The 25,848-nt window shown below is 38.2% G+C and overlaps 1 protein-coding gene and 1 long non-coding RNA gene across 4 annotated transcripts in view; one reads left to right on the top strand and one right to left on the bottom strand.

Annotated features, from left to right (window-relative positions):
- Nucleotides 1-695: 695 nt before the first annotated feature.
- LOC133561892 (uncharacterized) lies at nucleotides 696-5,467 on the top strand. Its single transcript, XR_009808792.1, has 3 exons — nucleotides 696-746; nucleotides 3,389-3,560; nucleotides 3,621-5,467. It is a non-coding gene; the product is annotated as an uncharacterized LOC133561892 (long non-coding RNA).
- Nucleotides 2,344-25,848, bottom strand: part of brd2b (bromodomain containing 2b) — a 33,816-nt gene continuing 10,311 nt past the window's right edge. Inside the window, exons 2-14 of one of the 3 annotated variants that reach the window (XR_009808791.1) lie at nucleotides 23,406-23,694; nucleotides 23,175-23,312; nucleotides 22,947-23,091; nucleotides 16,325-16,488; nucleotides 13,546-14,031; nucleotides 9,520-9,648; nucleotides 9,050-9,298; nucleotides 6,907-7,166; nucleotides 6,523-6,839; nucleotides 4,833-4,925; nucleotides 4,659-4,711; nucleotides 3,615-3,737; nucleotides 3,404-3,550 (exon numbers count right to left, since the gene is read on the bottom strand). Coding sequence is in view for 2 of the 3 variants with exons in the window: in XM_061915526.1 (XP_061771510.1) it covers nucleotides 3,414-3,550; nucleotides 3,615-3,737; nucleotides 6,523-6,839; nucleotides 6,907-7,166; nucleotides 9,050-9,298; nucleotides 9,520-9,648; nucleotides 13,546-14,031; nucleotides 16,325-16,488; nucleotides 22,947-23,091; nucleotides 23,175-23,312; nucleotides 23,406-23,694 (2,437 nt within the window). In the remaining variant the exon portion in view is untranslated. Of the gene's footprint in view, nucleotides 3,551-3,614; nucleotides 3,738-4,658; nucleotides 4,926-6,522; nucleotides 6,840-6,906; nucleotides 7,167-9,049; nucleotides 9,299-9,519; nucleotides 9,649-13,545; nucleotides 14,032-16,324; nucleotides 16,489-22,946; nucleotides 23,092-23,174; nucleotides 23,313-23,405; nucleotides 23,695-25,848 lie in introns of those variants that run through there. The other 2 variants (XM_061915526.1, XM_061915527.1) reach the window with 2 other exon arrangements.

A 25,848-nucleotide genomic window follows, 5' to 3' on the forward strand; every position in this document is an offset into this window, starting at 1 on the left:
CTTCAGATATACCCAATGAAATAGTTATATATTCTTAATGTTTTTTTTTATACACGATTTTTGTTTTAGCAAAATTACAAAATATGTAGCGATTTACCCCAAAAATGTTCAAAGTGGATTACATGATAGGAGCCTTAAATATGAAAATGATTTATAACATTGCTTTTGATTCAGTATTCTTTTTTTGAACGAAGACAGTTAAAAAAAAAAAAAAGGACAAAAGTTAAAAAGGCTTCCATGCATAGAAGTGTTAAAAAAATAAGTCACAAAGCAATCTAAATTATTTTAACAACGCCTACATCTCTAGATCAACAACTTCAACTCGATCCGTGGATCTTAAGATTTTAGTTTTTTTTTTTTGTAATGCCATGTTTGCAGCTTTGTCTTATTCGTGCCAGTTTACAGGCCTTTACAAAAAATTGCTGCAGTCCACGCTTTGGACAGCCCTGCTGTATTATGTGCAACCGGGGGCGTCCCAGACATATTTCACTGAGGCACGTGCCCCACTGTTGATCTGCAGTGGCCCAGTAAAAATTTCACCAATAAAAAAAACCGCTTCAGAGTTTTAAGTCTACATAACATAGACAACAGCGCACATACTACTTAGTATGGTAATTGATTGCTACTGTATTCACTCCACTAACATTGAGCACATGGCTAATTAATATGGTAATTTTTTCACTTGTGGCTCGAGACTTCGGTTGAGAGAGAGAGAGAGAGAGAGGGGCTGCGAATCACTGCGTGTGGTAGGTAACGTAAGCCAACAACAATTTGTTAATTACATTATTTTGATTTTGATTTGACTCAAACTGTAACTCCTAGATGGATATGAGAAAGTTATTCCCCCGCAGCAGGAATGAGAGATGTAAGTGAAGTCCTAGCTAGCTAGGCAACCTCATTGTTTAAGTTGATGCTAAGTTAGCTAAGGTTATTCCTTGTATCAAAACAAACATATTAATTTGCTGTACGAGCTGTCGCGGGAATTTCCATTGAACATGAAACACAATGTTGGTTATTGTCTGCTGGTTCTGCATCAATGATGATTTGGAGTTAGCATGTGTGTGTCGAGTGCTTCTCAAATGATTTATCTTCACTAAGAAAAACATTTTTCCATATCATCAAGTCGTGAGCCAATTTTTAAATCATTCAAGTTTATTTCACAGAAAAATAGCACAGTAGACTTGTCTTGTTAATCGGTGTGACTTTGACTAAAATAATCTTGTTTTGTCACCAGAAAAATGGCTACAGCTAAAGCATCTGGTTTTGTTTCCAGAAAAAATAGTAACATTTCTGTATTTATTTTCAGAAAGATGGGTGAAAATATCGGGTTTTGTTGCCCCATTTAGATTTTTATAAAAATATATTTCCATGTCTGTCCTGATTCCTCCTCCAACTTGTTAGTCGGTTTGCCTTTTGCTAAAATATTCACTAATAGTCACTAGAAAAAAGGCTAAAATAATCTGGTTTTGTTGCCACGATTAGATTTTTTTCTCCCTAAACTTTTTTTTTTTCATGCACACATCTGACTGCGACTCACTGAAAATGACACACAATCCACTTTTATGTCACGACCCAGCTGTTGGGAACCACTGGTCAACTGTATAACAGTTACTGTAATATTTCCATGTCTGTCCAGAGTGATTGACCACTTTGCAAAAATGAAAAAGAGACGTTAGTTTATTTCTCAGAAAATGATTCCCTGAACAGACACACAACAGTTGTTCATTTATTCTACTACTGTGGCTTTATTGTTTTGTGTATAGTTTATAGTTTTGTGTATCTGAAATAGGATTAGCCACATTGCCATAAATGGAAATTAAATAATATAAAAGAACCCAGAGATGTAAGGGTGCTTTATTTCTTGTTTTACTTTTGTAGATGTTAAATTTGCAGATGATTACTGCAATATATATTTCAAAAAGATTCATTGCTCTTCCTTTTTGCTTTTACCAGTAGCAGTTTGGAAGTCTGGAGTAAAAAAGTGCACAAGTAGGTCAAATGCATTAGTTAACTTCAGGTGGTTAATCAAATATCCATACAACATAATCTGATATGATTTCATAGTTTAAAGCACTATTTATGTATTTTTTATCATAAATAAGTGCTAAAAATGTTTTTGCTTGCGCGCATTGCACGCTCACAGGAAATGTTTGTGCCCCAGGTGTGCCCCAGTACAGTATTAGGTCTAGTGACACCCCTGTGTGCAACACATTAATTTCTTCAATAATTTACCGAGATGTGAGACCTGTGTAATATGTTATTGTTACAATTTATGCCTAGTTTTATTTAAATTAATATTTCACAGATACTGCATTGGGTATGGACTGCACACAGCCAGACATGTTTCTACCGCAGATATTTTAATAAACAAAGCTGTCAAATCAAAGGTGTGCATTGGAAGGGGCAGAGCAGCTCTACTGAGGAAACAATAAAGTGGAATGACAGAAGTGCTGGAAGAGCAGCTAAAGATACAAAATTAAGAACAGTAGGGATACAGTAGTTAGTGCAACAGCATATACAGTTTAAGAATATACAACCATCCATTTCACTTCTCTGAACAATGAACACATGGTTGTGGACAACATTGATTTGAAGAATTTGCATTCAGTTTAAATAGGAAACAATCTTTTAATGCGGAGAAGCCAAACCTTCAGCATGTTTTAAGTGCTGCAGAAACGTTTCAGGAAACTCAACACTCGCTCCACTTGTCCACACCAGAAATGATGTAAAGTTTTTGGGAAATTGCTGAAAAAAATAAACAAAAGAAAAATTCCCTTTGCAAAGTTTGCATTTGCAATGAATATTTTTCGACCCTTTCTGCGCAGGGCAATAAATACCAGGTTGTTGAGCAGGAATCAGGAAAGAAGAAATACTTAAGACCTCAAGAACATTTGTGCAAAGTAACAAATAACTTCAAATGGAACCTGGCAGCTTTGCTTTTTAAAGTACGGTCCAGCCAACATTGTCAACTATCTGAGGATTTCGGCGGGGTCCTGGGGCCAAATGGGATGTGAGATGATGAAGCGCAGGTTGATGTTCCAGTGTCTGTGCGAGGAAATGCAGTCCATGAAAACAAATAAATATTATTATTGTCACACGAGGCCAGCCAAAGAAGCCTTGCATCCCAACTTCCTTTTCTGGGAGGATCATCATAAAATTCTTCTTTATAAAAGAAACACAAGTTCATACACGTATTTACAAAAACGTGGGTGGGAGAAACCAAGGCAATAAGTGTTTTTCTTTACCAATTCCCTTCAGTTCGACATTCAATTGATTTCAGTAGTCTGCTTGGGTGTAGTTGGTTTTTTTTTTTTTAAAACACTTTTCAGGCTGTGTCGCGTCCTGGGCCAGCCCAGGTCCCTGAGTTTCTTCTTCTTTTCTTATGTAGTTCAGCCAGCGCGGAAAAAAATATTTCATCCAGAGTCTGAGTCACTGGTGTCTGAGGACGAAGAGGATGAGGACGAGGAGGAAGAGGAGGAGTCCGAACTGGAGCTGCTGCCGCTGAGGCGAAGGGGCTGGGCGTGTGTCTCCGCGGGGTTGGGCTTCTCCGCTGAGAGGACGTGAGAGAAGATGTAAGACATCTATGTATTTCAAAACACTCAGTGTCCGTTTACCTTTAGGTTTGACAAGTTTCTTGCCCGAGTTGAGCTGACCGCTGACGTCCTGCAGCCTCCTCTCCAGCTCCAGTCGCTTCTCCAGGGTCAGCTCCTCTTTGGACTTGCCGCCGTTCTTTGCCGCTGATGGACCATAAACAATGTCTGTCAAGTCACATAACAGCCTTGAAACAACAAAAACAGGAGTTGATGTAGGGGTGGGCCGATATCAAAATATATCAGCATAGGGTTGGACGGTATACCGGAACTAATAAAGTACTGCTGTACTCATGACTCAAGAACTGTATTATACTGCTTATGAATAATACCTGAACTTTTTTTTCCCATCACGCCGTGACATTGCTGGTAAAACAAGCAGAGGCACATGTTTGACAACGCACAGGTACACAGTACTTGCAAGCAGAAACAGTGTGAAGACAGAAAAGGGAGAATGGATGCATGTTGGCTTAAAATCTAACAATAAAGATAAAGCTATAAACACGGAAGCGCCGCTCTGCAAACGGTGCTTTTACAAATGGCTAGCTAACTAGCAGCTAACGCCCATAATTCTACATCACTTTGATTGATTTAAACTTTTATTAGTAGATTGCATAGTACAGCAAGCTCGCGATCCTAAATGTAAACAAATGTCATGACAGCCACAGACATCCACTGATACAAACTACAAGTGCCGTATATCGTCGATACTGTATTGATAACATCTATATTTTTTATTATCACAAAATCATTTGTAAATGTTTTATTGTTTATAAAGTCAGAAAATACATCTCTGGACACATTGAGGACCAATGTATGATCCTGTAACTACTTGGTATTGGATTGATACCAGAATTTGAGGTATCACTCAAATCTTATGTCAAGTATTAAACATCAATCCAACCATCCATTTTCTCAACAGAAGAAAAAAATATTACATTTTAACATAAGTGTTGATGGAACATGTTAAAACGGAAAGTAAGCAGATATTAACAGAATGAAAAGAGCAAAGCTCCCTCCACCCGTTCTCACCACGTTCTACAGAGGCACTATAGAGAGCCTACTGACCAACAGCATCTCTGTCTGGACTGGAGCCTGCAGTGTCTCAGATTGGAAAGTCTCTGCAGAGAGTGGTGAGGACGGCGGAAAAGATCATCAGAACTCCTCTTCCTCCTAATCCAGGAGATCGTAAAAAGCCGCTGCCTGACCAGGGCTCAGAAAATCTGCAGAGACTCCTCTCACCCCCACTGCTGGACTTTAGAAAGAGGTTCCACAGCCTCTGTAGCAGAACCTCCAGGTTCTGTAACAGCTTCTTCCCTCGGGCCGTTAAACTCTCTTGAACACATTAAAATAATCCCCTCAATTCCCCAGCAAAAATGGATGAACTCGCTGAACTATAAAGACAATATAACATACATCCATAAACGTGGATGCATATACAAAAGTGCAATATATTTATCTGTACAGTAATCTAATTATTTATATCTGCACCTTATTGCTCTGTTATCCTGCATTACCATGAGCTAATGCAACTAAATTTCGTTCTTATCTGTACTGCAAAGTTAAAATTTGAATGACAATTAAAGGAAGTCTAAGTTTAATTAAATGAACAAGTAGATTAATATTCAATCTTCTACAGCTTGTTCCTCATAATGTTGACAAAGTAATAGAATGGAAAATGACACAATTTGCTACTGCATACGTCAGCAACCAAATTAGGAACCTTTGTTTGCTTGCTTGCTTGCTTACTTACTACTAAAAGTTGTCTCGTATGTTTACTATTTTATTTAATGATTTTTTTATTTTATTTGATTGCAATAAGAAACAAATTTAATGTGTCATGACATGTTCTGTTAAAATAAAGCGAATAATGACAATTTTTGTGGTGGCCTTTATTTTGAAAAGTATCAAAAAATATCAGAATACATTTCGGCAAAAAAATATATAAGTTATAAAAATACCAATATATTAAAAAAAAAAATTGTCGAAAGAAAGCGTAAGTTAATAAGCAAGGTTGGTTGCATTAACAAAAGGCACCTAGTGGACCTAGCAAAACAGGAAGTAATCACTGAGCAATGGAAGGGGCACGCTAATAGCCAATCAGGTAACACTATTAAGTTTAGTAGCACCAACTTGCTGTTGATTCTCTGTATGGAGTGTGAAGAAATTTAAAGTAAAAATGAGCGATGCTGAGAGCTAAGAAATTGTGTATAAAACAGGTAAGTCACCTCGACAGAATGGCAGTTTTTTGGATGTTTTCAAACGGACCGTAGTCGTTAGCCGCGCTCATCTTTTCTTTTCAACTCATCTGTTCCCTATTTAGGTATACAGAAACAACAGGTAGGAAATAAAGTGCAGGACTGTATAAACAAAATAAATGACAAAATGTAATACATGTGCTACTTTGAAATAACTAATTTGGTCCAATAATTTTTAAATAATTACTGCAAAACGTAAATTCATTTCCATCTTTAAAAAGGATTAATAAACCAAATTCAATGTTACACAGCCATAACTTTCTGGTAGTAAACCTACAGATAATAGTTTTCTGTTTACATTTTCACACTTTGCACTATTTTCTCACACTTTATTAAGCATTTATTACATATTACTTATTTTTGCACCTTCATTTAAGAAGTTAAGTGTTCAATGTGATTTTATAATTTTGTTTACATTGATTGTTTTCCATGCTTGTGTTGACATTTCCTTTTATTTCCGCCTTGATAGCAGAGGGGATAATAATTAGAGGAAGGTTACATTTTTAAATAATGTTTCCATTTAATATATTTTTCTCCTGGTCCTTATTTTTCATAGTTGATAAAAACTATCAATAATTTTCCATATCGACCAATACAAAGCACTTATATCGTGACACTGTTGTCAACCATATTGCCCATCCCTAGGTTGAACCAGTCCTTTGCGTCAACACTACCTTGGTCGCTGTAAGGCTTGCGGGGCTTCTTCCTCAAGCAGGTCATGACGTAGCGCTCCAGCTCTTTCAGCGTGGACGGCTTGAGCGTCTCAAAGTCGATTTCGATCTCCTCAGGGTTGGTGTCCCTCAGCGAGGGCTCCCTGGACTGTATGATGTGGACCACGCGGCCCAGCTTCTCGCCCGGCAGCTTGTTGATGTCCAGGCTTAGCTGGCGCTTCTCGTCGTACGACATGGAGACGATCTCATCCTCCTCCTCGGAGTCGTAGTGCGGCAGCAGTGAATCGGACAGCAGAGGGTAAAAGGGCTTCTTGGCGCTCCTGAGGGGTGAAAAAGTTCATGAATGCAAGTAGCAACCCAAATTAGGTAAAACAGTTTGGTACTTACTTGCTGTTCTTGCTGCTCTTCTTCGTCTGGCTCTTCTTAGCCTGGGAGGAACCCCCCGCTCGCAACGTTTTGCTTTTGCTCATCATCTTGGCGGGCATCTTCCACTCCTCGGAGCCCGCTCTGCTTTTTGCACCGCGACTCCGCTTGTCCAGCTTCCTCTTCTTCTTCTTGTCTTTCTTGTCCCTCTTCTCTTTCTTCTTTTTGGGTTTGACAATGGGACCTTGGGAGAGCGCCGCCAGCTGCTCGTGCACTGCTCTCAACTGCCGATGAGACCGAAAAAATGCTGTTAGATTATTCCGAACATGCATACAATTACAATATAGTACATCACATTATTACAGTTTCTTATTACAGCATGTCAGAAAAGGAGTGGGGAGAAGCAAGGCTTATTTAATCCTACCCCTTTTCGTATCGCAGTAATTACTAACACGTGTTACAACTCCTGTAACATAACAGTGAATAAATCAGTAAATAAATAGGACTAATAAGTAACTAAATAAATACTAAAATTAAATACATAAATAACAATAAATACAGTTCTGACAAACAGTTTAGTTCATGTTTGACATAATGAGATAAATAAAATTAACAATTTTTTTGATAAGGTTCAAAATGTTCATTAAGATTCTTCTTTCTTGTTCTTTGTGAACACTTTCGAGTTTGAAAACATTCTTAAAGAGGATCATATTAGTACATTGTTTGATTTATTTGCTTCTACAATTCCATAATTTAATTCCAAATACTGATATACTAAAAGGTTTTAAGAGTTGTACCTGCATAAAAGTGTTTTAAATAAGCTGTTCCTCTAACTTTATATTACTCCTCTTTTGTTGAGGAAACTTGCTGTACATTGTTGGGTAGAAGGTTACACTTTGCTTTGTACATAATTTTAGCTATTTGCTAATGCTCCAAATCTTTAAGATTAAATATTTTTGTTTCAGTAAAAGGTTTGAATGTTCTCTATATCCAACATTATTGTGGCTTGTGCAGACCTTTGAGAAATTTATGATTAAGGGCTATATAAGTAAGCTTTGATTGATTATGTATTATTCTAACTGATCTTTTTTGTAACATGCTAAGTCAATAAGTATACTTTTGTCATTATTTAACCAGTTTTCTGAAAAATAACTCAAATATGGTAACACTAGCGAGCAGTAGAGAATATGAAGTGATTTTTTTGTCCAATACATATTTTGCTTTATTTATTATTGATGTATTTCTTGACACTTTGTGTATTTTTATATGAGATTTCTAGTTCATTTTATCGTCCATTGTTAGACCCCAACATTTGGTTTCTCTCACTCTTTCAATGTCTACTCTGTCTATTTGTGTTTGACTTTATCTTCTACTATTACTGAATAGCATTATTTTAGTTTTACTGAGACTCCAAGATAGTCTGTTTTTGTCAAACCATCTCTTTAATTTGTTAATTTCTTCTGTTATTTGTATTAGCTTCTGTGTGTTCTCTCCTGAACAAAACACTGTCCTGTCTGCAAACAATACCAACTTTAAGTCCTTTGTAACTTTACAAATGCATTCTATAGGGATTATGGCAAAAATAAAATCATAATTAATTTTGATTAATATTGTAATTTTGATCAAAAACACGGTAATTCAATAATTTGAAAATGTTAGTATTTATTGTAAGACCAATATCAACTGTAAATATAGTTTTTCCATTTTAACTGTTTTTTACCTTTTAGACTTACTTTACCACCAGAGCGTGTGCATTTTGTAAAATGTTATAAAACCTTCCTTAATTAAATGCAAAAATCCTCATATTTATAGGTCCAATAATCTTTGAAAAATGTTGACTAGTATTTTAGGTCAAAGCATAACAATTGTGAATAATAATAAATGTATCAATAAGTGCTTTAAGTACATTGTGCTTGTGTAAGGTACTTGTATGAAACCTTTACATGCTCACTCATCCATTTCACCACCCAATAACTTTTGATTATTTTATTTTCATGATCGTGAGAAGCCGTACTCAAAACCAAAATTCGATTAATTGTCCAGCCCTAAAATAGATAAGAAAATGTAGGTCCCATTAGTGATTAATTACAATTTTTTTCAAAAAGTGTGGTAATTGTAAGTATGTTGCGCATGGTGAGGACGAGTGTGATGAAAAAGGAACACTCACCTGCGTGCACACCTGGTCCTGCAGCTCCGCCAAGCGGTGCGCCCGCTCCTCCTCGCTGTCCGAGCTGGGGCTGCTCTCGCTCTCCTCGCTCTCGCTGCTGGGCTCGCTCTCGGAGGCGGATGAGGAAGAGGAGGAGGAGGACGACGACGAGGATGACGACGAGGAAGTCGGGTGGCCGCTCATGGACATGGCACCATGGTCCAGGTGTGGCTCGTCGGGCATCTTGGCAAAACTGAACTCAAACACATCCTGAAGAGCAGAAAAGAGCGGGGTACGGTGGATTCAAAACTCTTGATGGACATCAGAGGTCATGTTGAAAAACAAAATAAAAAATAAAATGAGCCAAATGTTTTGTTTGGGCCAATAGGGCAACATAACCAGCTGCTGAAGTGCCTCCACCAATGCTAGGATGAAAGGTAACTTTGATCTGACGCTTTTAAAAAAAGGTAAAATCCGAATGCCGTGCTCACTTGCAGCTTGCGTGCCATACCCACAACGTCGTGGTCGGGGGGGTTGTACTTGTAGCAGTTGGAGAACATGAGTCTGACGTCGCTGGCAAACTGCTGAGCGTCTCGGTACTCGCGACCATCCATCTTTCTCTGGTCAGGAGAGGCAGAACAGTAAAAACCTTACTTACTCGGGAAATGTAAAAGATGTAGGAAATAAACCTTGCCAACCCCACTTTAGTGATAGGCGACAAGGCCTGAAATATATATATCGCGATATATATTGCAGCCTCCTGTGATAATATATTACTTGCAATATCAATTCAAATTTTTTACTGGTATCTGCAAAACTAAATTAATGCTTTTTAATGCTACTTAAAATTTGATGGCCATTTCCGACTGCATATGGATTTTGTATATAGTCACAAGCTTACAACTGTGTATAGCATTTGACAATGATAATCATGACAAGTTTACATTACCTTTTACTATCTAGTGAATTAGAATTGGCTTGCAAGACTGTTTCATATGAGAATGTATTTGTATTTATTTATTTTTCTGTAGTAACATCCACACAATAGACAATTAAAAAGTTATGCCTGTCAATCATCACAGTGTACCTTTAATACAAATTATTAAAGGGGAACTGCAATTAAGACATCTAAATAAACATCCAATTCCAAATTAGTTGATCAATAACCAGAAGAAATTTAAACATTTTTAAAACATGCTGTAAAAATGCATATCGTCTGAAAGTATGACTTGTTATAGTCACAAACTGGAGGAAATGTTTTAAATCAGGAGTCAATTTAAAATAAAATAGTAATAGGTGCTATGTAATAATAAATGAACATCATACTAAAAATGCAAATGATGCATGTGTTTGGAAATAGATGATTGATTTAATCATTTTAGAAAAAAAAGGGTCATGGAAAGATATTTGGAAGATAAGAATAAAATGCATAAAAAGAGTGAGTTACACCCTCACAGTTGTTTAAAATGGGTTCGGTAGCAAGTTATGTACAAAGTGTCATGCAGCTAAAAGAACTAATTTAATCAATGTGGGAACGTCAGAGAATAAAGTGTTGTTGTCTGTTGTGAGCATTGCCTTGTTTGTCCATCCCAAGCCACCGTAGGTCACGTTTGGTGCCTCCGAAACAAGGGATGCTAATGTTAGCCGAGGTAGCTCATGTGCGTTGAACTGGTGAGAGAAATAAAGGATTTGTGTATGAAACAAGCTCGGTATTTTTCATTAACATGACATGGTGTGTCAGTTAAGGACGACATGACTACAGTCTCCAAATAATGGCAAAGTTCCGGCCCCCAAGCCATCCAGCGGAGTGTCCGCTATGGAGGCAGGGCTTTTTTCACAAGACGTATTGTATCCAGTTTTAAAGCAAAACACAAAGTAAAGAAACACACAGACATAACAATTTATAATGACCGCAATGTTCTTTAATTAATTTTAATTTATTGTTTGATGGATTGACATATTGACGATCGGCCAAGTTCTATAATTGTATTACATTTTGTAATGCCTCTGGACATCGCATTTAATGCTTTTTAATGCCATTAAAGGCCCAAATTGTCACAACATCCACTTACTGACTTGTAATGCTTTTCAATGCTCCGCAGAAACCCTGTAATACAACCATTTCAAAACGGGTTAAAAAGGCTCCTAATTTAGCTGCTGATATACAGAGTAACATATGACATCATGATTGTCATTTCCTGTTGTTATTTTATCAAAACTATTACTAATCTACTTGCTAATACCTGGTTACATTCTGTTGTAACGTGATTCTAATTTTAGGTGATACTACAAAGGTAAAGAGTAATTAGTTCCAAGTAGTTAATGTGGCAGTATTGCACTATATCTAAACTAATACCTAAAATGTTCAAGATCATTGAACAATTGATATTTTTTTAATCACAATTACATTCATCCATCCATCCATTCAGACAAAAACAGTGTGGCCGTGTAACAATAACCAATAAATATTCAAATGATTTCCTTCTGTACTATTGGCTCTGATTTAAATTAAGTATCAATGATTGCCACACACACACTAGGTGTGGCGAAATTATTCTCTGCATTTGACCCATTACTGTTGATCACCCCCTAGGAGGTGAGGGGAGTAGTGGGCAGCAGCGGTGGCCGATGTTTTGGATTTTGCCCCTAAGGCCCTCATTTATCCAGGAGCTCAGTTCATGAGTTTATAAACATTAACAAAAACGACAAAATATTTTTTGATAGCAAAAAAATATCAATCTAACCGCTGTGGTATGAACTGATATTATACTACTTGGTATTGTTACTGCAAATATTTGTAAACGCCAACCTTGTTTACAGTCAAGAGCTCCAGCTTGCAGTTAGCATGTTTCGCTATTCCTCGTTTTCTGGAAATGGCATGAGGGATGTAAAAAACTTAATTTTTCTTCCCTGCCATGGAGGCGAGGATTACTAACTTATAAGTGGCTTTGCAATGTGGAAGGCCATCAGCTGCTAGCAAGGATGCTACATTGCGATGAAAACACGTTTGTTAGCTTGTCATTGTCAAATTTGTCATTTTGTGTCTTATCAACAAACATAATAATACAATAATAGTATTGAAATATTTATTAATGGCTACATATCAGAGGCCTCGGAGATAAATCAATTTTATCAATCAAGTCAAGCTTTTTATTGCAGATGATTTAAGAAATTCATAATCAATGTTACGGCCTATTTTTTGACCCCAGTAGCTTCTGTAGAGTTGCTCTTCCCCTTATTTCATTAGAGGAGATTCATTTGCCAAGCAAAACACTGCCAAAGCTGATGGGAACAGGAGCGAGAAGTTTGTTCCCAAGAAAATAAGTGTTGTCAGTGGTTTAGATTTGATACAACAGTTGTGGAACAAGAGACTGTACGCTGCAACCTTTGTTTAAAAAAGGAAGCAGCACAACAAATTTATTCCAGCATATGAAACAGAAGCATCCAATCGAGTGGGGGAAATGCAACTCTTTACGAAGCGAACAAGACACATAAACTCCAGCTGAAGAGCAGGTGAGTGTGCTGGACTCATTTCCACAAGGTACCATGTATGATAAAAAAGGAGGAAGACGCACAGAGCGTTCACTAAAGCAGTTGTTCTGCAAATCGCCAAGATGTGCAGGTTTTTCATTGGAAAAACCTGCCTTTATAGACTTACTAACAGTATAAACTCCGCTCAATGTTTTACTTGATTAATTATTTTTATACAATGTCCAATACTATATTTTATTATGGAGACAGAAGTTTTAACGCTTGGACTTTTATTTATTGATTGAATATTGCTACATTTATTGATTTATCGGATTTTATTTATTTGCATGCAATGTGCAAAGCTACATTTTTGTTACAAAAAATATTTTATTTAAGACAGAAGTTTTAAGTTTGCACTATATTAATGTCAAAGTTGGAGACTATTTGCATGCAGCGTGCAATGGCCCATCTTTGTTTGGTATTGCCTACCAAAGGAATCTCTTAATTTAGTTATTGGAAATTATTCCATAAAAAGTACAATTTATATCTGGTTAAAAAAGAGCATTATAAAAATGTAAATATTGCTAAGGATAGGATGCAGTGTGCAGTATGCAGTGTCATTTCAAACTAAAGTACTACTATTTAAGTGAAACTTGTTTCTGGAAAGTTATCATTTGTATTCATTGATTTCTTTAAAAATGAGGGGGGCGTAGAATTGTAAATCAATTTTTTTTTATTTTTAAGTCAGAGGTTTTAGTTTTAGGCCATATCGCCTAGACCTAGTATATAATTTAAATTGCGCAACCCTATTCCGCACCAAACCCATCAAAGTACACTTTCATAGACCTTGCTGTGTGCACAAGGAATAAAAAAAGGGTCATCACCAAAGTCTTCTCATAAAGTTGGTGTACAATATTGTCTAAATGTTTTAAGATGGATAATTAAGACACAAGGAAAGCTACGGCTCTCGAGTCCTGCTCTTCATTGGTTAGCGAGTGTGTCTTATGCTATGGTAAATAAATATGATAAAGAGCAGCACATGTCACCTTGATGGTGCTGAGGTCCATGGGAGACTTGATGATGTCATGATAGTCGTGCAGGCCGAGCGCCGCTGCATCCACAGGCTTGTAGAAAGGCCAGGCGTAGGCCGCGTGCTTCTTGGAGAGCATGTCCTTGAGCAGCCCGCTGCAGTACCGCATCAGGGGGCTCAGCTTGCCCTTTCGTGAAGGCTGGAGCTGCAGAGAGTCCGGCAAGTCCTTTTTGGGGGGCTTGATTGGGCGGCCGCTGCCCACCCGGCGTCCTGTGCTGGACATCATGGGTTGAAGCAGAACGGGGCCTCCTGGGCTGTGCACCAGGCCCATACCAGCCGGAGTCTCTAAAGTCATACCCCCCAAGGAGGAGATGGAATTCATAGACGAGTCGTGGACCTGGCTTCCGTGGCCTCCCTTTCCCAGGCCCACCATGAGTCCGTGCCCATCTGCCGACATAGTGGACGGAGTGGTGGTGTCCGCCTTACGCTTCACACCCTTTTTCTACAAAAAAAAAAACAAGACAAAAGCAGTCAATATTAGACTTAGAGAAACTTTAATGATCCACAAGGGAAATTGTTCAACACAGTAGCTCAGTTACAATGATGGAGAGTGTAAGGATGGAAATGACAATGCAGGTATAAATAGACTAGATATAGCAATATAAAATATAACATATCTGCAAATATATAATTAATATGTGTACAGTATTTTATATATACAGATATATTTTGTCTATAACATATATACAATATATACCAATTACCATGTACAATATATGTGGCAGCCCCAGCATAAAATAGAGAGTAAATCCAGCAGAAAATAGAATATATACATTAAAAACAAAGAGAAGTAGCTGACATAGAGGGTGTCAGGTAATGGACGGATATTATCTATTGCTGTATGGGGAGTGATTATACAGCTCGATGGAGTGCGGAATGAAGGAGTTCTTGAATCGCACAGTGCGGGAAGGAAGCTGAAGGAGCCTGTTGGAGTATGAACTCCGCTGTCCCTCAATTGTCTGGTGGAGTGGGTGGGCAGGATTGTCCATGATGGCCAGCAGTTTGTCCAGTGTCCTCCTGTCCCTCACAGACACAAACGCCTCCAACTGCGAGCCAATAGTTTGGCCAGCTTTCCGGATCAGTTTATCAATCCGGTTTGAGTCCCTTTTGCTGGTGCTGCTCCCCCAACAAACCACTGCGAAGTGCAGGGCACTGGCCACAACAGACTGATAAAAAATCTCCAACAGTTTGCTGCACACATTAAAGGACCTAAGCTTCCTCAGGAAAAAGAGTCTGTCATGCCCTTCTTGTAAACAGCATTGCAGTTATCCTTCCAGTCCAGTCTGCTGTTCAAATGAACTCCCAGGTACTTATACTGCCCCACTACTGCCACCTCCCGGCCCTGGATCTTGATGGGCTCCACCGGGGTCATACTCTTCCTGAAGTCGATGACCAGCTCCTTGGTTTTGTCCACATTAAGGATTAGATGGTTCGCCTGAGATCACTCCACAAAGTCAGCGATCAGTGTCCTGTACTAAAAATTCCTTTCCCTCTCTGACACACCCGACCACAGCAGAGTCGTCAGAATATTTCTGCAGGTGGCAGAAGCTGGAACTGTACTGGAAGTCTGAGGTTCACAGAGTGAACAGGAAAGGAGACAGGACAGTCCCCTGTAGAGCACCTACACCACTGACCACAGTATCCGACAGGGAGCTCCCCAGTCGCACAAACTGGGGACTGTCAGACAAGTAATCAGTGATCCAGGAGACAATGGATGAACTGATACCCATCCTGAGCAACTTGTCACTCATCAGAATTGGCTGAATGGCGTTAAAGGCACTGGAGAAATCAAAGAACATGATCCTCACAGTGCCCTTCCCACCATCCAGGTGAGAGTGAGCTCGATGCAGCAGGTAGATAACAGCATCATCCACTCCTACATGGGGCTGATAAGCAAACTGTGAAGTATCAAGGGAAGGAGCCACCAGGGGTCTCAGCTGATCCAGTACAAGTCTCTCGAGGACCTTCATGACCTGGGACGTCAGGGCAACAGGTCTGAAGTCGTTCAAGCCCGATGGGATGGGCTTCTTGGGTACCGGCACTATGCAGGATGTTTTCCATAGCACTGGTATCCGTTCTAGCTTCAGACTCATGTTGAAGATGCAATGCAGGATCTCAGTCAGCTGAGCAGCACAGGTCTTCAGGACCCAGGTCTTGACAGCGGTGGAAGGTATCAGAGAAGGAGTTTGTGTAGAGATGTTCAGGGGAGGTGTGAGGACAGGAGTAGTGGGGGGTGGCCCAGTAAGGGGTCCATTGCTAAATCTATTGAACAAATTCAGCTCGTTGGCTCTGTCTACACCCCCATCCAGCAGTTTGGCTTTGTTGTTGAAGCCTGTGATGGCTTTCATGCCTTTCCACACATCACGAGTGTTGTTTTGCTGGAGTTTAGCCTCTAGCTTCCTCCTGTAGGCATCTTTCCCTTCTTGCAGCTGGACTTTAAGCTGCTACTGTATCCTCCGCAACTCGTCCCGGTTCCCGCATCTGAAGGCTAGCTTATTCAGCAGCTGGCTGTGGATCCAGAGTTTGTTATTTGGGTAACAATCGCTATAGAAATGGAAATAGACCCTGGTATGTACAATTGTACAAGCGGGTTAACTTATTTTTACACTTCTACACAAGTTCAGAAGATTACTATTCTATTATTCCCTGTAGAAAGAACTGTGTCAACCGGCAATCCACAAACACTGCATTTAATATAAAACTTGCGTGGTGGGTCACAGTTTTGTCACATGTACCTTGGTGGTGGGCTGCGTCGGGGGCAGCCCCATGATGTTGGCTGGAGGCAGGCTCTTGGTCAGCATAGTTTGGGGAGAGTTGTCCATCATCGAGTCCCCCGTGTCCGAGGAGGACGGCGAGTAAGCAGACTGTGAAACGGCGGGCACCTGCTGGGCTCTCATTGCTGGCGGACATAATGGAGACAATTCAACAGATGGAACAACAAGCAAAAATGCCAAAGTAAAATTACAGTCATTTAGTTGTTGTGGCCTGCGAAAAAAATGTTAAGGGCCGCCACAAGTTAAAAATATATTATATAAGCCGCTACTTTTTCCTATGCTTTGAACTCTGAGGATTAAGAAACAGTGAGACTAATTCATGGTTTTTTCTTCACTGATGACCATAATGCAAATAGTTTGTTTTTTGTTTTTTTTAAACCAAGCAGACACTGAATAGATCGGTTATTGTTTGTGGTATGGTGCCATCTTATGAGCGAGTTTGCTCACTGCATGGGCTGCAGTGCTTAGCTTTAAACCGGAAAACAGAAGTGCCGTTTCGTCTTCCAGCCGTTCATAGCTCTTCTACTTGAAATGATTTTTCATTCACCACTCCAAGCAAAATTTTTAAATTTTACAATATACCTAAAACAATTCTTACTTACTAAACCATCCCATGTGTGATGTAGGAGCGTTTTCAAGCATATTTGTACGTGCTATTGTAATGTAATAAAGCTAGCTTCGTTAGCATTTCTAATATACTAACACGATTGCAGGTATGTTTATTAGTATTATCAACTTACAATGGCATTTTTTTGTATTGTTTCAGTTTCATAAATTCACCAAAACCTCACCGTGGAGTTATTGTGTCTGTTTAGCTGATTGGAGAGCTTGCTTCCACAGCTAGTGGGTCCATGAATATGACTTCTGTTTTGTTTGATCATTCGTTTTACTGCAATGTTACCGACACTATTTGGAAACTATAAAAAGGTATGTAAATAAAAATTACAAAGTCTTACTGTGTAAATAACTAAATTTCTCAACGGAAATATCTGCGGCTTATAGTCCGGTGCAGCTAATATATGGAAAAAAATGTTCCTTCTAAAATTTAGTGGGTGGGGCTTATATACCGGTCCGCTCTATAGTCCGACAACATGGTATATATTTTGCAATACAGTAAGATCTGGTAACTTTCCAGGCGATATTTGCAAATCATGCTCCACAAAGCATTGACTATTTTATGTTTTACATTTAGAGTTTGAGATTTGAGCAGCAGGCTTGTGTAGCTAGTCAGCAAGCACACACACAGACACAGTGTACACTAAGTGCATAGAGGGGCAGACTGGACTGGTAGTATAACGTTAGCGGTCAATATTTACTTTCCACAGAGTTTGGGGACTGTTTGGGTCCAAGTAGAAATGCATTTGCAATTTTGTTTGAATGTTGTTCCGTTAAAATTAGGGATGTGCTGAGAAAAAAAATAATTTTTGCAAAAAAATGTGATCGGCCTCAGCCGATTATTGCTTTTCAAGGCAGATCACCTCTTACTAACACTATGTCTTTTTGGTCACTGGACTCACAGGCATTTGCTTAGTTATCTAATCACCTCCATTGTGGCAAACAAATAACATTTCTTAGTATCTTAGGTACCACTGGGGGGCGAACATCAACATGGCTCACACGGTAAGAGCAAGCCAGAAGTAAACATGCTAATCGCTAAACTGTCTTGAAACAACAAAAGAATGTGTTTCAGGAAGTTTAGATTTTTATTTTCATTTTTAAAAGCAAATGCAAAAACCTAATTGAAATGAGTAATACATTGTAGTTTTACTTTTGTTTAGGTATTGTGTACGACTGACTTTTTTGTGATTAAACAGCTAGTGATTAAACAATTGTATACAACAAAAAGAGTGTAAGGAACTAGTTTAAATACTGTCTTAAACTGTTAATCCCACTCACCATAACACATGTAGTAACGTGATCTGTATTGGTATCGGACTATTTCAGTCATTAAAGCTAGCAATTGGCAACAAAAAAACCTGACCGGTACATCCCTAGTTAATTTTTAATTTGCTAAGCATTCGTACAATTTTAAAATGATCTTAGTGCTAATGCTCATTAGCCTGTCATTGTATGTTAGCAATTAGTTTGCGGCATAAGGTTAGAAAATTCAACTCCATGTTCCTCAATAATGCGACATACAAGGAAATAATCAAATGTAAAGAAATGTAAATCCAAGACCTCAACAAAACTGTCAAGGTATTGCTACGAAAGTAATAAAAACAGTTATTGAAGAAATCTCAGAACCATCAAACTGTTTCAAAAAGTTGTACTGATTTATAAAACCGGAGACTTACACCAGTTTTTTAGTAATTACAGACTTGATGATATACCACTACAATTTTCGAAAACATTTGAAAAATTCTTCAACAGACATGACAAATTTATAAACAAAAGTGGAACACTCGCAGAGAACCAATAGGGATACAGAGCTAACATTTCTACATCAATGGCATTACCGTAATCGAAATAATGGATGCGATCACCAATGCAATAGATGGTAAACGATGTGCTGCAACAGTATTTATGGTTCTAACTAAAGCATTGGACAACATTAATCATGATATCTTAATCAATAAATTGGAACGATATGGAATCAGAGGACAGGCCTTAAACTGGGTAAGAAGCTACTTAACCAATAGAAAGCAATATGTGAAGATAGGTTAACACATGTCAGCAGCGTTAAATATATCTTGCAGCATACCCCAAGGATCAATACTTGGACCAAAATTGTCTTTATATAAACGACATTTGAAAAGTTACAAAGGATATAGTATTATTTGCGGACAACACGGCTGCATTTTGTTCAGGAGAGAACACACAAAAGCTAATACAAATAGAAGAAATTAACAAAAAAAAGATGGTTTGACAAAAACAGACCATCTCGGAATCTCAGTAAAACTAAAATATTATTCGGTAACAGTAAAAGATAAATTCAAACACAAATACAAATAGATATTGAAAGAGTAAAATAAACACATTTTTGGGTATAACAATAGATGATAAAATGAATTTGAAATCGCATATAGAAAATATATAACAAATGAATAAAGCAAAATATATATTTATATTCTCTACTCCTCGCTAGTTTTACCATATCTAAGTTATTGTGTGGAAACAATTACAAAAGTACACTTCATTCACTAACCGTACTACAAAAAAGATCAATTACAATAATACATAATGTTGGGTATAAAGAACATACAAACCCTTTATTTATCAAATCCAAAATATTAAAATTCAATGATCTGGTAAATTTGCAAACAGCACAAGGCAAACTATAACCTGTTACCCAAGAATGTACAACAATTCTTCTCAACAAAAGGAGAAATTTAACCTTAGAGAAAAATGTAATTCAAAACTTGTGTATGCACGTATAAATGATAAATGGGTTGTACTTGTATAGCGCTTTTCTACCTTCAAGGTACTCAAAGCGCTTTGACACTACTTCCACATTTACCCATTCACACACACATTCACACACTGATGGAGGGAGCTGCCATGCAAGGCGCCAACCAGCACCCATCAGGAGCAAGGGTGAAGTGTCTTGCTCAGGACACAACGGACGTGACGAGGTTGGTTCTAGGTGGGATTTGAACCAGTGACCCTCGGGTTGCGCACGGCCACTCTCCCGCTGCGCCACGCCGTCCGTATAACACTTAAGAACTTTAGCATATCAGTATGTGGAATTAAATCATGGAATGGATTAAGCAAATAAATCAATGTATTTAAAATGATCCAGTTTAAAGAACTGTTGAAAATACAAGTGTTTCCTAAGTACAAAGAAGAAAAATTATGATAATTGTCTTGAACTAATTGAAAAGTATGTATCATTAACTCTGTTAAGTGAATCATAGCTGATTTAACTATTTATGTAGAGATCTGTTGTATTTAGAGTGATTTGATGTAACTGTAAACATTGAAAACAGGAAGTAAAAAGGGGGTCGAATTAAATAAGCTTTGCGTCTTCCTACTCCTTTACGGACTTGTAAGAAAAAAAAAATGAGGTACAATATTGGATGTATAAAATTTAAACTTAAAGCATTCTTGATATAAACTTTTTATCCTGTATATTTGCATTGCTTATTTTCAGTTTATGCCAAAGTGTGTTGTCGACTTAACAGGATTCTTACATGTGCACGTTATGTTTATTAATGTACTTTATACTTTGTGTGCTTAGTTTTACAGTAACTTTCGAGTAGATACTATCGTTAAACAACTTCAAGTTGCGTCATAGCCAATTGCTTGGATTTATTTGACGTAACGCGGGGCTCGTTAAATATGAGTGGTGGTCAAGCCAGCGTCTGTTTTCAATGGGTACTAGACGCCATTTACGCGTTCTCGAAGAAAAAGGCCCTAAGCTTGTCGGGTTTTCGGCTGTAAGAATCATTAAAATCGCGATAAGGATAAACTTTTCTTCAGAGTTCCTTGATAGGTTATCAAGAAGGGCGGAAAGAGTGCAAGATTTTACGAAAGACTACAAGAAAAGTGGCACGCACTTTAGTACAAGGAAGCAGAGTCAAAGAACACATGAGTTTGCAGTGAACACACGATTATATTTCCTATTGAAGTATTATCTTGATATTGTTTGTATTTTATTTGTTAACAAACAGAAACCAGAAAGTCAGGGTCAATGATACTTCAGAAAAGTACTTCTACATCTCCCCTCTTGTTTATTTTGTACACAAATGTGTCAGAGTACATATGACAACAGGACAAAACTCAAATATGGTGATGATTCAGTAATTGTTAGTTTAGTAATTGGATATGCAGTCACGGGTGGCAGCTGTCGGGAGCTATATCGTCGCAGTTATAGTTTGTTTACATGGACCCGTCCTCGCAAGATGCAAAGTTGAATCATGAAATGCAATCTTACCCAAGCAAAAAGGATGCATATTTATCCGGGTGGGGGGGGGTTCTTGATACCAATTTTCTTGACCCAGCCACATACAAAAAAAAAGTTGTAGACCTCCATGCTTTTCCAAGTTGATATCGGTTTTGTCTCGGGTTTTTCCGATACCAATATTTTGGTACCGGTACCAAAATATATTTTGATACTTTTCAAAACAAAGGGGACTACAATCAAAATGTCTTTATTGGCTTTAATTTGATAAACAAAAAATCTCATGATGCATAAAACATATGTTTATTACAATCACATAGTGAACATACTAGGAAAACTTGTCTTTGTAGTAAGTAAGAAAACAAAGGCTGCCGACATATGCAGTAATATATTGTGAAATTTCCCATTCTATTTTGTGGAATTATGACATGTGGTAGAAGATTGATTATTAATCTACTTGTTCATTTACTGTTAATATCTGCTTACTTTCTGTTTCAACGTGTTATTCTGTTGTTTGGATACTTCACATAGGTCTGGGTGATACCTCAAACAATGATATTAATCCATTGCTAAGTACCGGTAGTTACACTGTCATACATTGGTCATACTTAAAGTTCTCCTGTGTCCAGGGACGTATTTCCTGACTTCATAAACAATAAAAAATGACAAAAGATTTTGAGATAATAAAAAATATTGATGTAATCATTGTAGTATCGTTACAGCTGTTGTCTGTGTAGATCGACCCATGGCACTTGTTTACATTCAAGGAGCACTACCTTGCTAATAGCAGTTAGCTATTATATCCTACGATGTGCAGTGAAGCATGTTCAGCCATTTCTCATCCTGCAAGGATGATACTTGTGAGCAAAGTAGTTTACTTGTCGCCATGAAAGCTATGATTAGTGATTTAGAAGAAGCTGCCGACTGCGGATGGACGTTAGCCGCCCGCTAGCCATGTTGAAAACACCTCTTCTAGAGCAGCGCTGTAGTGTAAAAAGTGTTTTGGTTTTTTTAACCAAAATACATCCATTCAACCTCTTATGTCTCCACAGTTTGTCTGCTTCTAAGTACACCGTGCGTATGCGTTGCCGAACATGCGCCTCTTGCTTGTTTTACCAGCAATGTCACAACAGCATGCAGTCATGTCTGGGGAGGGAAAAAAAAAAAAGTACCAGTATTTTATGAAAACAATATAGTACTGTTTTTAATCAGGGATCAATAAAGTACTTTCTATTCTATTCTAAGTACCACATTTCTTTATTAGTACCGGTATTCCGTATAACCCTGGTTTTGTTGTGTAAAATGACATCTGGAGAATAAGATAGTTTGATATGTGTGGGAACTCCACCAACAAATAATTCTTGATTATCACTTGACAAGTCCTTTTTTTGATTAACTGTAGGGATCAGTTCCATTGCATAGTTTGAGTTTTTGCCTGTATCTGCTTTTTGCTAGGCCCCTTGCATATTTAAGATAGTTTGCGCACTGCTTGCTGCACAACAACCATTGTGGCTAGGTTGACGCCACGGGAAGAAGTCTTGTGACGTAATAAAAGCAATTAGGCAAACTACACTGTATGGTAATATTGATACCGCCTGGACCATCACATCCTGTGGACACGCCTCTGCCACCACAAACAGATTGCCGATCTGTGGGGGGAAACTGCTAGGTAGATTTGTGCAATATTGTGGTTTGTGTGTGTAAAAAAAATAAATAAAAATTAAATCCCCAGGTGACACTCACGGCTTGACTTGCAGCCTCTTCCTCTGCCGTTTTTCTTGCGGGCAATGGGAGAGGCCAACTCCTCCTCCTCCTGTGGCATCTGAGCCACCTTTTGGAGAAAGATCTTCTCCAAGGACTGGGCCATCAGCACAATGTCGTCTGTCGGCTGGAAGACAGCGCAGGCACGTATTCGGACAAGGCCAAAAAAAACTGAATGACATGGCGGCCAAAGCTCGAGTGTGGACCTACTTTGTTGTAGATGTAGCAGTTGGTGAACATGGTGTTGAAGTCCTGTATGCACTCACATGCACTGCGGTAGTAGTTGTTCTCCAGGCGCTTTTTGATCGTGCCCATGTCCATAGGTTGCTTGATTATTTTGTGATAATCCTGACACGTGTAAAGTGAGAAATTATTTTTTTATGCCGATTACAGAAACTAAGTTAACGGTAAAGTTTGCCGCCGTTCAGGCGCTGAGCTCACCGGCAAATTAAGCCTGTGGGCGTCCACCGGCTCGTGAAATGGCCAAGCAAAGTGATGCTTCCAAAGGCACTTGAGCAAGGTCTTCTGGAGATACTGTAGCTGGTTGGTGACGCGGCCCAGCCTGGAAGGGTCCTTGACAGGAGGCTGAGGCGGGGCAGGGGGACCCAGGGGCATAGTGTGTAGCAGGGAAGGGCTCTCAAAGTCCTCGTACAGCAGGGAGGGCTTGCGTATACGTTTGCCAGTGCTTGTGTGCTGGTCCATCCCGCCGCAGGACAGCCCGACTATGGAACTTGGGATGGAGGGCAGCAGCCAGGCAGAGATACAGAAATGGGATAAAGTCAGCATGAAGAAGAAATGTATAACCTTATATTAACTTGCACATTGTTGAGGACATTATTATGCTCCCTTCTGCTGCAACAATATAATCGTTTAATGCAGTGGTTCTCAAATGGGGGTACGTGTACCCCTGGGGGTACTTCAAGGCATGCCAAAGGGTACGTGAGATTTTTTTTAAATATTCTAAAAATAGCAACAATTCAAAAATCCTTTATAAATATATTTATAGAATAATACTTTAAAAAAATATGAATGTAAGTTAATAAACTGTGAAAAGAAATGCAACAATGCAATCAATATTAATTTTTGTGGACATGTTCAATAAATATTGACGTTAAAGACTTTTTTTTGTGAAGACATTTTTAGAATTAAGTTCATGAATCCAGATGGATCTCTATTACAATCCCCAAAGAGGGCCCTTTAAGTTGATGATTACTTATATGTGTAAAAAGCTTTATTCATAATTGAATCACTTGTTTATTGTTCAAAAAGTTTGTAGTTATTTTTATATCTTTTTTGCCCAAATAGTTCAAGAAAGACCACTACAAATGAGCAATATTTTGCACTGTTATACAATTTAATAAATCAGAAACTGATGACGTAGTGCTGTATATTACTTCTTGATCTCTTTTTTTCAACCAAAAATGCTTTGCTCTGCATAGGGGGTACTTGAATTAAAAAAATGTTCACAGGGGTTACATCACTGAAAAAAGGTTGAGAACCACTGGTTTAATGAGTGTTACTGATAAAAAAATGTATAAAATCCAGACTGTAGTAGTGTCCTGAACTTTAAATACACGCTGCAATAGAGCACCTTATGTAGTGGCAAACAACAGATTTTTTTTTTTTTAAATAGATCAAACCGATAACCGACAAAAATAACCAATCGCTGTGGCACAACATCTGTCATATCACTTCTGTTTTGTGTGTGTGTGTGTATATACATGTGTATATATATATATATATATATATATATATATATATATATATATATATATATATATATATATATATATATATATATATATATATATATATAATATCTGCAAGGTTTGCCCTTATCAGTCACAGTACTTTGGACATTAGCCATGAAACATTATTGTTTTGAAGGGGAACTGAACTTTTTATTTGGCCCATCATTTACAATTCCTATGTAAGACAAGAACACATACTTTTTAATGCATTCTAATTTGTTAAATACGACTTGTTAAATACCGCCCGAATGCCGCTGAGATAGGCTCCCGCACCCCCCCGTGACCCAGAAAGGGACAAACGGTAGGAAATGGATGGAAGGACGACAAGTACAAGGTGGCTAACAATGCAGCTAAAAGGGAGTACTCTATTCCACCCATAAAACCCACAGGAAAAAAATTGAAAAAATACTTAACATTTCATGACCTAAACATTGACCAAGCTATATTGTTTTTATAAGCACTTTTATAGACAGACTGTTTCACAGAGGTCAAACTATATTATGATTCTATTTATTTAAATAAATATAATTCACTATTTGGACATCATCAGATGGAAAGCTGCTGATGCCGGTGCATCGCTTCCAAGTTGGTGAAAGTTAATTCTAGATCAGTGCTTCTCAAACTGTCGTGGTACACGGGTGTCATCTCGTAGTATGCCAAAGAATTACTTACTAAAATTGTAAGTGGCCCACACGGCAGATTATTTTGTATTCCTACTACTGGGTTGTCAAGTGTACAATGGAGCAGATTGTTATTATTTTGTGCTCAGGTTCCCGGGTGGTCAAGTTATATAGGAAGAAGATAAATAGTCATACACCAGTTTCAACAAAGTAGCCAACAAACAAGCAGGCTCTTGTCAGGACAGCCGATAACTTAAGTGAAATATATATGAATAAAGGTTAAATAGAAGTGCAATAAGCCCAATACTTATGTGAGCTTGTTTTTGTTGTGTCACTGAGCGAGTAAGTCTGTTTGAGGAAGTACAGTATGTCAATCAAAAAGGATAATTTAACATCCACTTTGCAATTCGCACCCTTGGTAGGTAAGTATCGGTGTCCCATCCATCCATTTTCTACTGCTTGTCCCTTTCGGGGTCGTGGGGGGTGCTGGAGCCTATCTCAGCTACATTAGGG

The sequence above is a fragment of the Nerophis ophidion genome, linkage group LG11 (genome assembly GCF_033978795.1).
Source record: "Nerophis ophidion isolate RoL-2023_Sa linkage group LG11, RoL_Noph_v1.0, whole genome shotgun sequence".
Taxonomy (NCBI): domain Eukaryota; kingdom Metazoa; phylum Chordata; class Actinopteri; order Syngnathiformes; family Syngnathidae; genus Nerophis; species Nerophis ophidion.